At 38.5% G+C, this 15506-nt stretch overlaps 1 protein-coding gene across 4 annotated transcripts in view; it reads left to right on the forward strand.

Moving 5' to 3' along the window:
- The window catches only part of unc5db (unc-5 netrin receptor Db), a 284478-nt gene that overhangs the window by 181609 nt on the left and 87363 nt on the right, over positions 1–15506 (forward strand). For all 4 annotated transcript variants that reach the window (XR_014877264.1, XM_085180735.1, XM_085180733.1 and 1 more), the window contains exons 6-7: positions 212–379; positions 14510–14674. Coding sequence is in view for 3 of the 4 variants with exons in the window: in XM_085180735.1 (XP_085036861.1) it covers positions 212–379; positions 14510–14674 (333 nt within the window). In the remaining variant the exon portion in view is untranslated. The remainder of the gene's footprint in view (positions 1–211; positions 380–14509; positions 14675–15506) is intronic.

Here is a 15506-nt window from a genome sequence, read left to right on the forward strand (position 1 = left end):
TGTATATCCAGCGCATTGCACTGTGCTCAATCTGCTCCTACCGTTATACATTGTTGCCTTGCACTGCCTCTGAGCCTGCATAATCATTAATAACCCCAGCAGCACTTGTTAGAGTGTTTAACTATGCCAGAGTTCAGTAAAAAGTATTATTCACTGTCGTGCCCTCACTCTACTTCTTCTTCTTTTCTTAACTTTGCTGGACTCTCTCCAGTGAATGGCGGCTGGTCCCTGTGGACGGAGTGGTCAGCCTGTAATGCGCCATGTGGGCGGGGTGTCCAGAAGCGATCTCGGACCTGCACGAACCCGGCACCACTGAATGGCGGGGCCTTCTGCGAGGGCATGTCCGTACAGAAGATCACTTGCAACGCGCCCTGTCCAAGTTAGTTCTACTTCTCAGTTTTTGCTTAGATTAAGCACAGCTTAATGGGGCTGTGAAGATACAAAAAGTAGCTTTTGCTACGTGTCAAAAACTATTAATGCTTGGCTGAAAATAATTAAGCTGGTAAGTCTGACAAAAATGTTCACATTAAATGTTCTAATGATATTAGTGCATGATGACTTAATTATCTCCAATTCTAGCGCTTCTGTTTTCAGTTGACGGTCTTTATTGCAAGGCTGTTTAATTCTATTTGAACAATAACAGTAACATTTAGCTATCGTTGACATGTAGAGTGACGTTAATAAGCTTCATTTGTGCCTCATTAGCATTGCAGGCAACCAATAAAGGGACTGCAGTGGTCAGTTCCAATAGTGGCTACACATTATTCCTTTGCCACTGAGAGAGAACACTGCTATGCTCAAGAAACTACACACAATAAAAAGAAGAAGGCGGATTTATGATGCAAAGTAAAGTGACTAACAGAAGCAGTGGTGAAAGAGGTTATATGACTCAGTGCCCAGCATGCAGTTCAGTGGGAGAAGGTGAGCTTAGGTGCTTGTTGAGAAAATGAATTTTTACCTTACAAGAGAAAACAGGGAGGGATTTTGTTGATCTGGGGAGGTTTGTGCTCACCCAGGCAAAGGTTATCCTTTTGGTGAAGGATGCATCAACACACAGACATATCTGCAGAATTTAAATGGATACCTGTGACTGACTTAAACAAAAGGCTGCTATTGAGTCAAAACTAGTTTCGTTGCTCTGGATAACCACAACAGGCAAATAATAAAAATATTAAAATAATTAATAATACTCATAAATTTGTCTTATGTTTTATACAAAAAAAAAAAAAGCCCCAATGCAAAACTACTACAACAGTTTTGCATTGGTCACACTTTTCAAATCCTTAAAATTTGAATAGCAGGCATTAGGAAAAAAAGCATGTGTGTGTGTGTGTGTGTGTGTGTGTGTGTGTGTGTGTGTGGCAGGGGGGCACTTTACATGGACTTTTATGTAGAATATTCTTTGTCACCGACACATGATCTGATATTGCCGTACTGGGATTATTCTCTTGTACAAACTGGCGCCTTTAATAGTCTAGACATCCCACTGTGCACTTAGGGTCATATGCAGTCCCGCAAAACAATAACAGCCTAAATCTTCATAAGTAATTCATAAGTGACTATCAGCTATTACAATATACTATTACAATTAATTACTTTTTTTAACCAAACACTAAAAAAACAGCAAATGGATCAGATTTACTAAAAGTGACCTTTGATCTTATGAGGCTGCAGGTATTTACACTACACAAAAAATATGTGGAAATTTGTTCTTTAGGCTTCCTGCACTGAATAATCTCCTTTGAACTTGTTACAGCCTCCAACAGGTCTGCACACCTCCAGCAACTCATGGCCATAAACTGTAGTTTCTGTGCTCTGGTGTCTAGGACTGAAACATGGAACAAATCTGATCAGACTAAAAAAAGCCAACTTAATCAATCTATTTTTTCCTGATAAAATACTACTTGGCATGTATGAGAATGAAGGAAGAAAGAAAGTTGGCAAAGCTTTAAACTGTGAGAGCTTTGACTCATACTATATATATACTATAGTATATTTAAATGTAAAGAAGGTAACGAGAAGTAAATATTATGATTCAAAGTTACAGAAAGATATAGCACACATGAAACACTGTCGATATATCGCATTGTCCGATGACATTAACAATAAAGGAAAGTAGAGTGATCAGCTCTGCTGCATCAGTTGCATGCAAGCTGAATTAACTGAATTTATATTTGTTGAATAGCACTGAATACAGACCTGAAGCTGATGAAAATGGCATGCTTCTCAGGTGTTTGGTAATAACCAAACAAATTAAAACCTTCTTGGATTTAGCCATTAAATTAATTAAACATTTTAAGTATTCGATGTTGACAAAGGATCAGATTTGTATATATATATATATATATATATATATATATATATATATATATATATATATACAGAGAGAGAGAGAGAGAGAGAGAGAAAGAGAAAAGTCATGGATGATGGAGTATTGTCCATTACCTCTGCTGAGAGAAGAGAGATAATATCCTTACATAACATTTTTATTTGCTACAGAGACACTAACACCTAAAAATACATTTGCATGTTTCAAAAAGTACAATTTGGAGGAAATGCATTATAATCACATCCCTAAATGTGCTTAAATCCAACTTTTAAATCAAATTGTTATGCCAATGAGTTCACAAACAGTATTGTGCATTAGCACTGAGAGAGTTGCTGTACAAATATTTAATTCTTATGATGATGAAAAAAGGTAATTTCTTGCTAATTTGACAGTGCAAATGTATAATTTTCTCATTCCATAGTCATTTTTAAGTGACAGGTTTGTTCAAGCATATATAGTTGGCCTTTAGCTCTGTACATTGTTAGCGAGATTATTTATATGCATGTATTACAGATATGCGCAAATGCTCAAATCTTTGACATTTAAAATCAGCGTGACAAAATGAGATATGTTTGATCTCTACATCCTGACAGACCCAGTTATTTCTGCATGAGAGGGAAGTTGTAAATGAACTTCTTTTGTAGCCTAATCGAATGGCACTAGGTGAAAACTCCGCTCAAACCTTCTTCTGTAATTACACACATAAAACCCACACTCACAGGTCATCACAAACTGATGTCAGTCATTGGTCATCATAGTTCAAGTCTGATGTATAAGTGAAAAAAGAGGAGCAAAGTAAAGAAGACAAAGGGAGTAGGTTGCTGTAATTGTTTTGCACATTTTGGTAATCCTTCATTGTGTGTACTTTTACTTTTAATGTGCTAAAAGCAGTTCATTAGCAAAATATGTTCAAGTGTTTTGGAGTTTTCCCAATTTGGTCAACCTGTGGTGTGGAAATATACATTTAGGGTTGGCTTGGAAGATGCCAGACTAATAACTTATGCAGGAAAATGTTCTTGAAAATCAGAGAAGACAGATATAAATAGATTTCAGAATAAATGTATCATTTAAAGTCATTTTAGGAGCAGTTTCGCACATCATCACATTCATTTTCACACGTGAACAGAAAAAAAAGGTAATTCCGTTACAAGTATATGCCATGAGAGTTTTGTCTGGGAAGCTTCAGATTACCAGTGGGCAGATGGGGACTGAAAGTTTGGTCCAGTTTAATGGCAACACCAGAGAAGGATCAAACAGAGGAAGAAGAAGGAGAAGGCGCAGAAGTCAAGCAGAGAGAATTAGTCCGGATGAATACTCATTAGTTTGTAAAATAAGTTGAGGGAAAAACCAATTGTTTTTAATCTGGGATATGTAATGAAATGCTATTAACGGCACAAATTATAAAGTATAATCAGAAACCTTTCATCAAAGTATTTGACGTAGCGCAAAGAGAAACCAAAGTGAGCTGGCCAGAAGGGCAGATGAAAGGCCATAATATCATCAGCACAGTGCTGTCAGTTTTGATGTAGTAATGAATGAATAATCTGCTACGGTAGATTCCTATGAATGCAGTTTACTTTGATAATGGGCTTTTTATGGTTTCTGCAGTGATTCACCTGCCGTGCTCTGTCTTTTTTTAAACAAAATCTATAAGTCTCCATACAATCTTGAAGGCGTACCCAGAGATGCTGAGCACTTGTTGGCCCTTTTGGCTTCACTCTGAGGTCCATCTCATCCCAAACCATTTCCATTGGGTTTTGGTCAGGTGACTGTGGAGGCACTCCATTACTCTCCTTCTTGGCCAAATCGCCCTTACACAGCCTGGAGATGTGTTTGGGGTCATTGTCCTGTTGAAAAATAAATGATGGTAAACGCAAACCAGATGGGATGGCATGTCGCCGCAGGATGCTGTGGTAGCCATGCTGGTTCAGTGTGCCTTCAATTGGGAAAAATTCCCCAACAGTGTCACAAGCAAAGCACCCCGACAACATCACACCTCATTCTTCATTGTGGCAACCATGCATGTAGAGAACATCCGTTCACCTTTTCTGCGTCGCACAAAGACAATGCAGGTGGAACCAGAGATCTCAAATTTGGACTTGTCAGACTAAAGCACAGATTTCCACTGGTTTAATGTCCAGTCCTTGTGTTTCTTGGCCCAAACAAATCTCTTCTGCTTGTTGCTTTTCCTTTAGTTTGACCATAAAGGCCTGATTCACACAGTCTCCTCAGAACAGTTGATGTAGAGATGTGTCTGCTACTGGAACCCTGTGTGACATTTATCTATTCTCTAATCTGCGGTGCTGTTAACTTGCGAATTCTGAGGCTGGTGACTCAGATGTATTCATCCTCAGCAGCAGAGGTGACTGTTGGTCTTCCTTTCCTGGGGCGGTCCTCATGTGAGACAGTTTCATCTGAGCCCCTGATGGTTTTTGCGGCTGCACTTGAGGACACATTCAAAGTTTTAGCAATTTTCCGGATTGACTGACTGTCAGTTCTTACAGTATTGATGGACTGTCCTTTCTCTTCACTAAGCTGATTGGTTCTTGCCATAATATGATTTCTAACAGTTGTCCAATAGGGTTGTCAGCTGTGTACCAACCTGTCTTCTGCAGAAAACAACCGATATTCTCAACCCCACTAAGAAGGCAAGAAATTTCACAACTGAACCCTGACAACACCTGAACAAACGGTGGTTATTTTCAGGAATCAAAACTATAAGATATATTTAGAGTTATTTATCAATTCTTTATTTACTACATAATTCCATGCTTCTTGCTTCATATTTTGTAGATAATCCGGCATGTGGTTGACACACATTCTGACATCCTGAATCAGGTTCATTTGCTTTGTATTTAGTAAACAGTCATTTTCAGTTTGAAACGACAGGGCTTGGCTGCATAATGAAAAGTTGGAACAAAACAGATTTTAAATGATACATTCTGATCCATAACAATACCTAAATTCTTATATGTATGTTGTCACCTTTTCAATTTCTGCACTTTAAGCTGTTCTGATCTTAGAAAGATTCTATATTAACTTTTTGCCATTTAAAAATAGCGTGCAATTTATTGCTGGTGACTTTTTTGAGCTATTGCATTACTGGATATGTTCTGCCAGGTTATTACCTCTTCTTTCAGCGGAGCTACAGTTTGCCCTGCAACATGCCCAGCGGAGGGGATTTAAGTCATATGTCTCTTTCTTGCTGGAAAATAAAGTAACAGTTCTAGTGAATGAGGTGTTATGTGTTTCTCACAGACAAGGCTATGTGTAAACACTCTGGATCCCATCATTACCATCAATGGCTTTCAGCAGTTGAGGCGGAAATTATATAGGCGGATAGAAATACATCCGAGAGTGCAATGAAAAAGGCACAGGGCACAACAAATGGTACCATTTTTGTCATGTCACTGTCTCACCAGGGCTAACACGCAACTAATTAATCAAATTAAGCTACATCTATAGAAGAAGTATCTTAATTCTGCACTCCAATTGCCCAATGACCATATTATTTAATATCCAATAGACATAGTTATTGTGTCCCAATACATTTTTTTTTTCATTTTTGCAATATCCTAAAACTATCAGTACATAGTATGCAAGCAGACTTTTTTCAAACCACTGTTCTCTGCCCCAGCTACACTGATCAGATCAAAGTTCAAGTAAAACTTTGCATTTTAGTGCAGGAGAAAAAAAAACTTGATGGTGTTACTAATCAATAATAGTGGCTCTGCCTCAGTTTTTTAAGGTCTGGCTTTCAGAGTTTACTTTCTGCCTTGCAGGATGAAACAAAAATTGGGCTTTTTGTACAATGGCTGATGTGTGTGTTTTGAAGTTTCCAACTTCCTGCCAATTAAAGCTGTCAGCCTTAAATGCAGTCTTTAAGAGATGGAGAGAACGGTGGGTTGTTTTAACAGCATGGCGCTTACGAGGAAAAATAATTAAGTTCAAAAATGGAGGAAAGAAAATCTCCCTCCTCAGCAGAGATAAGCAAGCCTGTGCCGGTACCATGGCCTGGAGCCCCGACATGATGGTTGAAGTTGTATGTGGGCCAGGTACAGAAGTGCATTTTGCCCTTTTATCAGGGTTGAACCTAGTCTTTGTGTAAAAAAAACAGACTTGAGTGAAGCAGAAGACCCTGCGATCCTGTCTTGAGCTGCTGATTGACAAGTGCGTCCAGTTTTGACAGGGCACCCCAGATCATTGCCTCAATGATGTTCTGAATGCACAAGGATAGTTGCTGCAGCATGATGAGGCAGATAGCCAAGGTAGATTGCAAAGAGAAGAGAAAATACACAGAAATGGAGCCCCTGTTTCCATTTGGAAAAAACAGCTTTTTAAAGTTAAGTTAATAGAAATTCTGCACTTCAATGCACAAACTCAGGGTGGATGCTGCTTTCACATGTCTCGTGTATGGCACAGGCATGTATGGTTAATTTATCCTTGTTTAATATATTTATTATACCACAGTGTCATAGTCAGATGATAAAAACTTTATTGGTTTTAAACACTTAACAACAAAAAATATATAAATGTAACAATGGAAAAATATAATACTTTCCACTCGCCCTGCAGGCTACTTTATCCCTCAAGCGCGGGTCCTCGACTAGATGTCTAGGAGCTTGAGGGCCATGCATAGTATCTTTGCTGTTTCTAGTAATGCTCTCTTATGGACAGAAATCTTGCATGGCATTCCAGGAATGTGCTGGAGTCACTCACCCAGTTTTGGGGTCACAGCCTCGGGTGCTACGATTACTACTTGGACAGCTGTTGCTTTCACCCTCCATATATTGTCTAGCTCCTCGCCCAGCACTTGGTATTTCTCAAGCTTCTTGTATTCCTTTTTCCTGATGTTACTATCACTTGGTCTAACAAAATCTACCATACGGCCTTCTTTATCTGCTTGTCTACCACTACATTGTCAGCCATCACCAGTTTGTCCATCTGTATCTGGAATTCCCACGCGATATTGCTCCAGCCATATCCCATTTTGATCTCAGGACTCATAGCCCATACTCTGGACAGATGTTCTAATGTACTATGTCGGCCACTAAGTTATGGTGTCCCTACTATTACGTGATGTATTGTCTCAGGGACATCTTTGCACAGTCTGCATCTGGGGAGGTAGAGCCCAGCGTCTAATGATCTTGTACTTAGAGTTTGTTCTTGGGTTGCCATAATTACCACCTATGTGTTTTCTCTTAGTCCAAATTTGTCCAGTCATTGGTAGGGCTTTTCAATATCACCCACTTCTGTCTGTCTATCATACATGCCATATAGTTGCCAGTATTGTTAAGGATCTGATCTGATCATCTCCTTGTTAAATCCCACACTTGATAGTTACCTGGCTTGAAGTTGGCCTCTAAGTGTTATTCACCACATCCCTATGAAATTCCTGATGATGACCTGTCAAGTCTTGTTGACCTTGTATTGTTCAAAGCATTCTAGGATCAATGTGTTAGGCACTGAGTCACAGGCTTTCTTCTTGTAGTCAGTCCAGGTGGTGCACAGGTTGGTCAATCTGGTTTTGCAGTATTGAGTGAAATCTCCATCAATCAGTAGCTGATGTTATTTTTCTTGGTGCTTGTTTACCCATTCTCTGAGGGTGGGGATGACAGTATCTCCCCTCTGACCTGACGTCCTGGCTACCCCTTCCCATAGAGTTTGTGTTGTACCTTGTCAATCTGTAATCACCATTATATATCTTTTGGAGCAGTATATGCAGTCATGCATTTTCTTTAAGGAAAACCTGCCTTATAATTTCTGATGTTTATTTTGGAAGTGTAAAATTAAAAACAGCTAAATAACAATAAAATAAATATAAAACGTCCATACATTACCATAAGTTACCTGAAAAAGGTTCTGGATGAAGCAACATCTTATAATGCTAACCATGTTAACAATAGGGCTGCTGAAACTTGAAAGATAAGTCCAAAAATAAAATAACCCCCAATAACAATACATATACGATACAAACTGGAATTAACACTCCCATTCTCTTCATACCAGTGCCTCTGCCTAATTATGCACTTCCTCTAAACCAGAGGGTCCTGAAATGTTCTGCACTGGATAAAAACAAATAACACGTGCTACCTCCAGTGCATCCAGAACATTATCTGATAGGACAAAGTGCCAAACATCACAATCCTAGAAATAATGCGCATGTACACCCAGCTAAAAAGACACACGTGTGGTTACATGGTGTGAATAGAGAGTATCTGGATCCCCTAGGCCAGGGGTCTGCAACCTTTAACACCCAAAGAGCCACTTGGACCCGGTTTCCACGCAAAAGAAAACACTGGGAGCCGCAAATACTTTTTGAAATCTAAAATGAAGATAACACTGTATATATTGTTTGTTTTTTTTACCTTTATGCTTTGTGTGAACAACTAAAGTAAGTAAGTAAAGTTTATTTATTAAGTGCTTTTTACAGACAGGCAGTCACAAAGCGCTGTACACAAATATTAAAATAAACAATACAATCAATAGACATTATACACAATGTAAAAGATCAAATGTAAATAATCTAAAGAATATAAAATACATAGATCAACAAAAGGCTTGTTTGAACAGAAAAGTTTTTAACTGCTTTTTAAAAGAATCCACAGAGCAACTAAGGTGTGTTGTTTATGAAATCCATGAAGTGCTACAGAGAAAATTACATTTTATTTATGTAATTAACACATTTTGAACTCTTAAAGAAGTATAACAAAAGGAAAGACACCCAGCTGAACTAAAATGATCCAGCAAACAAAAACTGTTGTGAGCCACCACCCTTATATCGCCTTTGGGCTTTTGGAGCCTTGACCTTACTTTTAAAAAGTAATTGGAAAAAAAAGCACTATGCTGCTAAAAAAAAAATTAGATATTTGCAAAATTCTGCCTAAATATGTATTTTACCTGGTTAATGTGTGTGGCGGGGCGTGGTCTGCAGCGCCGCTGCATGGCAGGCTGACGCACCTGAGCGGCACCCGCAATCACTCCTCGCCGCCTTAACGTCTGTGCTCTCTATGCTGTTGTGTTGTCGGGCTGTGAGCTGAAAAGCTACAGCCGGCTGTATGCGTACAGCAACCGTGTGTGAAAAGTGGTCAATAAAGAGATGCTGAAAAGCATGTTCATGCAAACATCGTCGGGTCTGCCGTGATATGTTTACAATAAGACTTATCGTCCCGAACCTCTGCGCACAGCATCTGCAATTCGGGGCTTTCATCTTTACGCAGGACTGTAAGCTGCCATCTGTGAGGCGTGAGCGGTGTTTGTTTTTAACATAGTTCATGGTGGAGAATAGCTGCTGACATAATGTGGATCCGAAGATCCATAATTGGCCTACCTGGGGTCAAAAGTCTTGATAAATGCATGGCGTTTCGGCGGGTACACCGGCTTCTGCGAGTGTGACGCTTATTTTGAGCGATGAAAAAATAATAAGATATAATTTTATTTTTATATTTCAAAATCACAATAATCTTCCAATTTAGAACTACAAGTTAAAAAAAGAACTAAACACAAATAAAATACACTTCAGCTAAATACTTCTAATTTATTTTCCCAAACCACCCGGAGCCGCAAAATAATGACTAAAGAGCCGCATGCGGCTCCAGAGCCGCGGGTTGCCGACCCCTGCCCTAGGCTCTCCTCTGAAGAAAAGTTGATCTGGTAATAAAATCCCAAAGACAGACCCCAACTGCACTGTGGAGATGGCTGTAATACCAGTAGGCTCTGAGCATTGTACCTGGGAAGCTGTGGCCCAGCAAGGACAACTCAAAAAGCCTCTCCAAGTTAGAAAAGACACTAGTCATGTGATGCAAAGAGACACACAACAAATTCAGCTGTAAACTGCTGAATTCTTCCACAAAAATTACTATAACTATGCATTTAGGTGAAAGTCGGCACAATATAATCTCTATGGCATCATTATGTTAATAGGGAAGGAAAAAACATGAAATCAAAGTAAAAATCCCTTTTTGCCAGTGACTTTTGGCAAATTAAAGAAAAACCTTATCATTTCAAAGAAATATACATCATTATTTTAGTTCTAAGTTACAAGATAAATTTCTAAGTCATTAGAATATCTCCTTGCATCTTTTTATACAATCACTCCTGGGTCTCATTTGGTTTGGTGTGTCCTGCAAGTTTTCATAGTTAGCCAATATTAGGGAACATTAAGTACTTGCTGCTAACAAAGTAAACACTTAGTACATTAGTACATTACTGTATTATTTAGCAGAAGATGTCTGACACATCAGTTCTTGGCCCAGACAAGTGTAATGTTGCACGAGCATAATTTTCACATCCGTCATAGACTAAGCAGAAAACCAGCAATTTGTGAGCTTATCTTGTAACGGGCACAAGCAGTGACTATAATTTCTTAAATGTCAGACAGTGTTACATACATGCCTTTTTCTCTCTTTTTCCTCTGTATTATACAAAATTTGCAAAGTGAACCAGTGATGCTAATACTTTGGTAATTTCACTATGGTGGTGTAATAATAATGATAATAATAATGGATTGGATTTATATAGCGCTTTTCAAGGCACACAAAGCACTTTACAATGCCATTATTCATTCACTCTCACATTCACACACTGGTGGAGGCAAGCTACGGTTGTAGCCACAGCTGCCTGGCAGACTGACAGAAGCGAGGTTGCCATATCGCGCCATCGGCCCCTCTGGCCAACACCAGTAGGCGGGAGGGTAAAGTGTCTTGCCCAAGGACACAACGGCCCGGACAGAGAGCCCGGGGATCGAACCGGTGACCTTCCGGTTACCGATATGCTTCCCAACCTCCTGAGCCACGGTTGCCCTAATGGGCTCACACACTAGAGTAAAAATAGGACAGCAACCTCACTACAAGTAGTCAAAATTTGTTGTTTCCCGTCGATTGCACTGAAAGTTTTTACTGTCACCAGTGGTTGGGCTTGCAGCACCCTCGGCCTCTCGACAACCACCTTTGATTGCATACTAATCACGAAGGTTTCCTGGTTAGTTGTTAATTTAAAAAGACAGAGAGACTGCCAACACACTGCAATCAATCTGTACTTTTCTAATGAGCCCAACTTGTCAGTGATTGTCTCTCCAGTAGGGGAGTCATCTCAGCTGGTTGCATTCTGGTTAGATTTCTATTTAAAAGTACGTTAGTGACATCTCATTTTGCACAAGTTGCAATCCTTCAGCAACTACATCACAGTCTACTGACTCCCTCTTATCCCGTTTTTTAGATGAGTAGTCATAGACCTGGTCTATGTCTTTAAAGCAATCATTTCTAAGGCAATGAGATCAGAAATTCATACAGTCACAGTCATTTTGGTTATGGTTATTCCAGCCACCGTTTTCCCTGACTGTAAAATAAAATAAATTTAAGAAATGATCTCTCTTCAAAAGTGCTTTGAAAGTCTTCTGCCACTGCAGGGTTTTGAATCCAAGTTACTGAACACAAAATATTTATACATCAATGTATTATATATTGTCTGTTTATGTAATATGATAGAAGCTAAATCTACTGCCGGTTCATAAAAACTTCAAAAGTTGCTTGCTTCTGATAAACACAGAAATGTTTTAATGAAAGAAAATGTTGTGTTGTGTTTGCAATTAAGTTCAACCAGAAGATCTGGTAAAACTGAAAAAGAAAGGGACACGTATGCTCTAAAAATGTCACCCAAACAAAATGAATGAGAATTTATATGTAGCCAATTTAAGAAACTAGACATTACAGAAAAACAACATAAAATTACCAGAAAGGGTAAGTTATGAAGCCAAAATGTTGCAAGTGCTACAGTTTGTCGAACTCTCTCTATTGTTTACCAGTTGGCAAATGAGCTCATTCAACAGAATCAGAGCAAGAAGTCATAGGGGAAACAATACACAAACAATGACTAGTGTTTGTGGTCAAACTCACTAGCACTCAGCGTTCTCTCCCCAACATACAAACACCTCGTTTGCATTACAAGTAGGTGAGAAAAACCCACAAACAATTGCAGTGTGTAGGTAGGGCCTGTGGAACTTCAAAAGAGGAAAATTACCTTCTTCATCGCCCACAAGACTGTATTATGGGTATCGCCGCTGCTGCCAAAAAATCTTCAGGCGCCATATGGTCTCCCTGTATTTGTTAAGCTAAGCATGATGAGGCCCTCCTTGATCAGATGACAGAGCATGGTGGAAGAATCCCATCTATTAGCATGCACCAGGCTGCCTTGGTTTCATAGCCTTGCATGAAACTCCATTATATAAACAGGCCTTGGGGTTAATGGGGAGAAAGTGTCTCTCTCAAGCTGTACCAACAGACCAGCACTTATATTTGTGCATCATACTGAATCCATGTGTTTAGTTGAGCTTGCTGTAGAAACATGTACATTTTTAAATTTGTGTATGTGTTTCACCAAAGGGAAAATTACTCTTTATCTTAAAGAAAGATGGACATTTTGTTCAATATGCTTTCTTTCCAAATGAGAGAGAAGATGAGCTTGATGGCAGGCGAGGGATGTGTCACTTCCTATTTTCTTTATAGCAGACTATATTTATCTATAATCATTTATTTTACTGAGCAGAGACCTCAAAAAGTCCATAACATGGACTCTACTTTCTGAAAAAAAGAAATATTCATCAAAAATAAGAAGTAATCAATCAATCAATTAAGCCTTTTATTTGTCGCATGCAATGTTTACACCTGCAGCGAAATTGGACACCCCCCAGGCCACACATACATAGCAAAGACATGACGTGGGAAGACATGATCATCAATAGAACTAATAAACCAACGCATAAATGGAAAATATTGTTTAGTATTGTCAAATGTATTTCAGACTCTTTTTTTAACCAAACAATGTCATTGAGAATGCAGCTTATTTCTTCAGAAACATATTTTTAGGAAACTGCACTCTAGAGGAAAACAGGTAGGAATACTTATGTACCCTACGATTAATCAGATTGAACAGAGTTGGGTGGCAATTTGGCCAGGAACATAGTAGTGAGTCCTCAACAAATAGGACTCAATCTGTTTGCCCCTTTTTTCAGACGAACAAACCAAAAATTGAATCTGCATTTTAATAAATACAGTATTGATAATATGCCCCAAGTGAAATCCTAGCTTTCTGGTAATACACATTGATTTGTCAGTTAAGGACACATGCCCTCAGTGGCCCAGTAACTAGATGCTAAGAGTAACTAGTAAGTAATTAGAATGAAGAAGAATTCTAAAAATATGTAGAATAAGCAGCTGTTTTCTGCTGCTGCTCCTCTACCTGAGACTATTAAAATAGTGTCATAAAGTATTCCCAACAGGTGCTATGGCAAGAACCTATTATGCTATATTATTATACCACACGTTAATAAAAACCTATAAAAATCTAAAGCTGTATCTGTATTTATTATTGTGACCTCTTAATTTAAATTTACAAATGCTCATCTTACTGTGGGCTTATTGTATTCTACTGGCTGATTCAGAACAGATTTTTTTTGCTGTTGTGCGGTACATTGCCCTGCCAAGGGAGTGCTGTTGCCTGTTTGGGGAGACAACAGAACATTGGATTGTAATAAGATGATCAGTTTTAAAGTTTAGGTGTAAGTGGTTTTAATGTGTAAAGAAAAAAAAATCAGTTTAAAGCATCATAAGCCTGCATAAACTGTGAACTGTCTCAAAAAGTACTCTTTATGAAAGTCCCTTGAGTTCTTCAGTATTTACAAGTCCTTTGATTGAGCCTGTATAACAATGTTTTCCCCGTCTTTTTTCTAATGATAATTAGGCTGTTTCAGGAACTCCAGGAACAATTTTATTATGCAGCCTCATTTTGATTCCATTAATGTTACTGCGTTATTTGACTCTTACCGTTTCAAAGAAATAGCCCCCTAGCATAGACTGAAACCCTTCACTTCTTAACAAGGTTTTTATTGTGAACCAATTAAACTCCTACCAAAATGGCATGAGTGCACTGTTTATATTATATATGTATCATTTATTAAAGTTAATTAGGAAGCACATTATATGCCATTCATTTGAAATATACCATTTATTGAAATCACTTAAGACTTCTAATCTTAATATTAATCAAAGTACATTGTAACTTGGCACTGGTGATTGCACTGAAAGTTTTTACTGTCAATCACTGATGTGGGTTGGTGCCAGTCTTTGTCTTTCTGTTTTGCCTTTGTGCTAATCCTTCTGTGATGTCTACATCCCTATATTGTAGTTGATGGAGGCTGGAATGAGTGGAGCCAGTGGACAGTGTGCAGCAGTCAGTGTGAGAGGCAGCGAACTCGGGAATGCAACTCCCCAGTACCCAGACACCGAGGCAAAATGTGCGAAGGGAACAGTGAGGCCACTGAGAACTGCACAGATGGACTGTGTACCCAAAGTAAGGCCTTTCTCTCTACTGTCATCATCATTATTGTAATTTTTTTCCCCAACATTATCATTATCATATATACACTTACTATAACATGGCAAGTCATCGCAAGTGTGCTTGAAGAGGAGGTGTGAATTGAAAAAGAAGGCACAGTGTGGACTGACACAGATTCCCAGTCCATGATAATGTCACCACTCCTTCTTCTGTACACCGCTCCCTTGACATGTCATGAGTCAGCCAGTCACTACTTTTAAATAATGTTTGATGTGTGAAATATAATTTCATTATTATTTTGGTATGAAGTGATTTAAAATCAAATGAGCTGGTCCCAGTAACAAGTTAAATAAGTTGTAAATGTAATTAATAAATATAAACCTTGCTCCTATGCACAAGTGTGCAAGTAATGCTAATTCAGCTTTACGCAGACTATTGCATGACTTCTGTCCATTGGTCCATTGTACCACAGATCCTTAGCTTTTATCAGTTTTTTTATGTTTGAAAACAGATATTGGAGAAACATAGTAGATAAATCGAGATACATTCATTAATACCAGCTTGACTTGGATTGCTTGTAAATGTTTACACTCAATCTTAACACTGAAAAACAGTGTAGCTTTTTTCTATCAGTCAACTTGGCAGCTCCAGTGTAACAATAGCCAAAAGCAATTGCCAAAATGTGAGTTAGCATCATTGTAAAATGGACTATATAAACATATTATGATACAGGAACCTTTCTTTGTGCAAGTACATCACTAAAAACTTTCAGAGTACTTTTTATTTACTTTTTGGGTTTGGTTTTTTTTTTTGTATTTTTAGGTACTGTGGCTATTTGCTGCTATCA

Source organism: Neolamprologus multifasciatus, chromosome 12, assembly GCF_963576455.1.
Source record: "Neolamprologus multifasciatus chromosome 12, fNeoMul1.2, whole genome shotgun sequence".
Lineage (NCBI taxonomy): Eukaryota > Metazoa > Chordata > Actinopteri > Cichliformes > Cichlidae > Neolamprologus > Neolamprologus multifasciatus.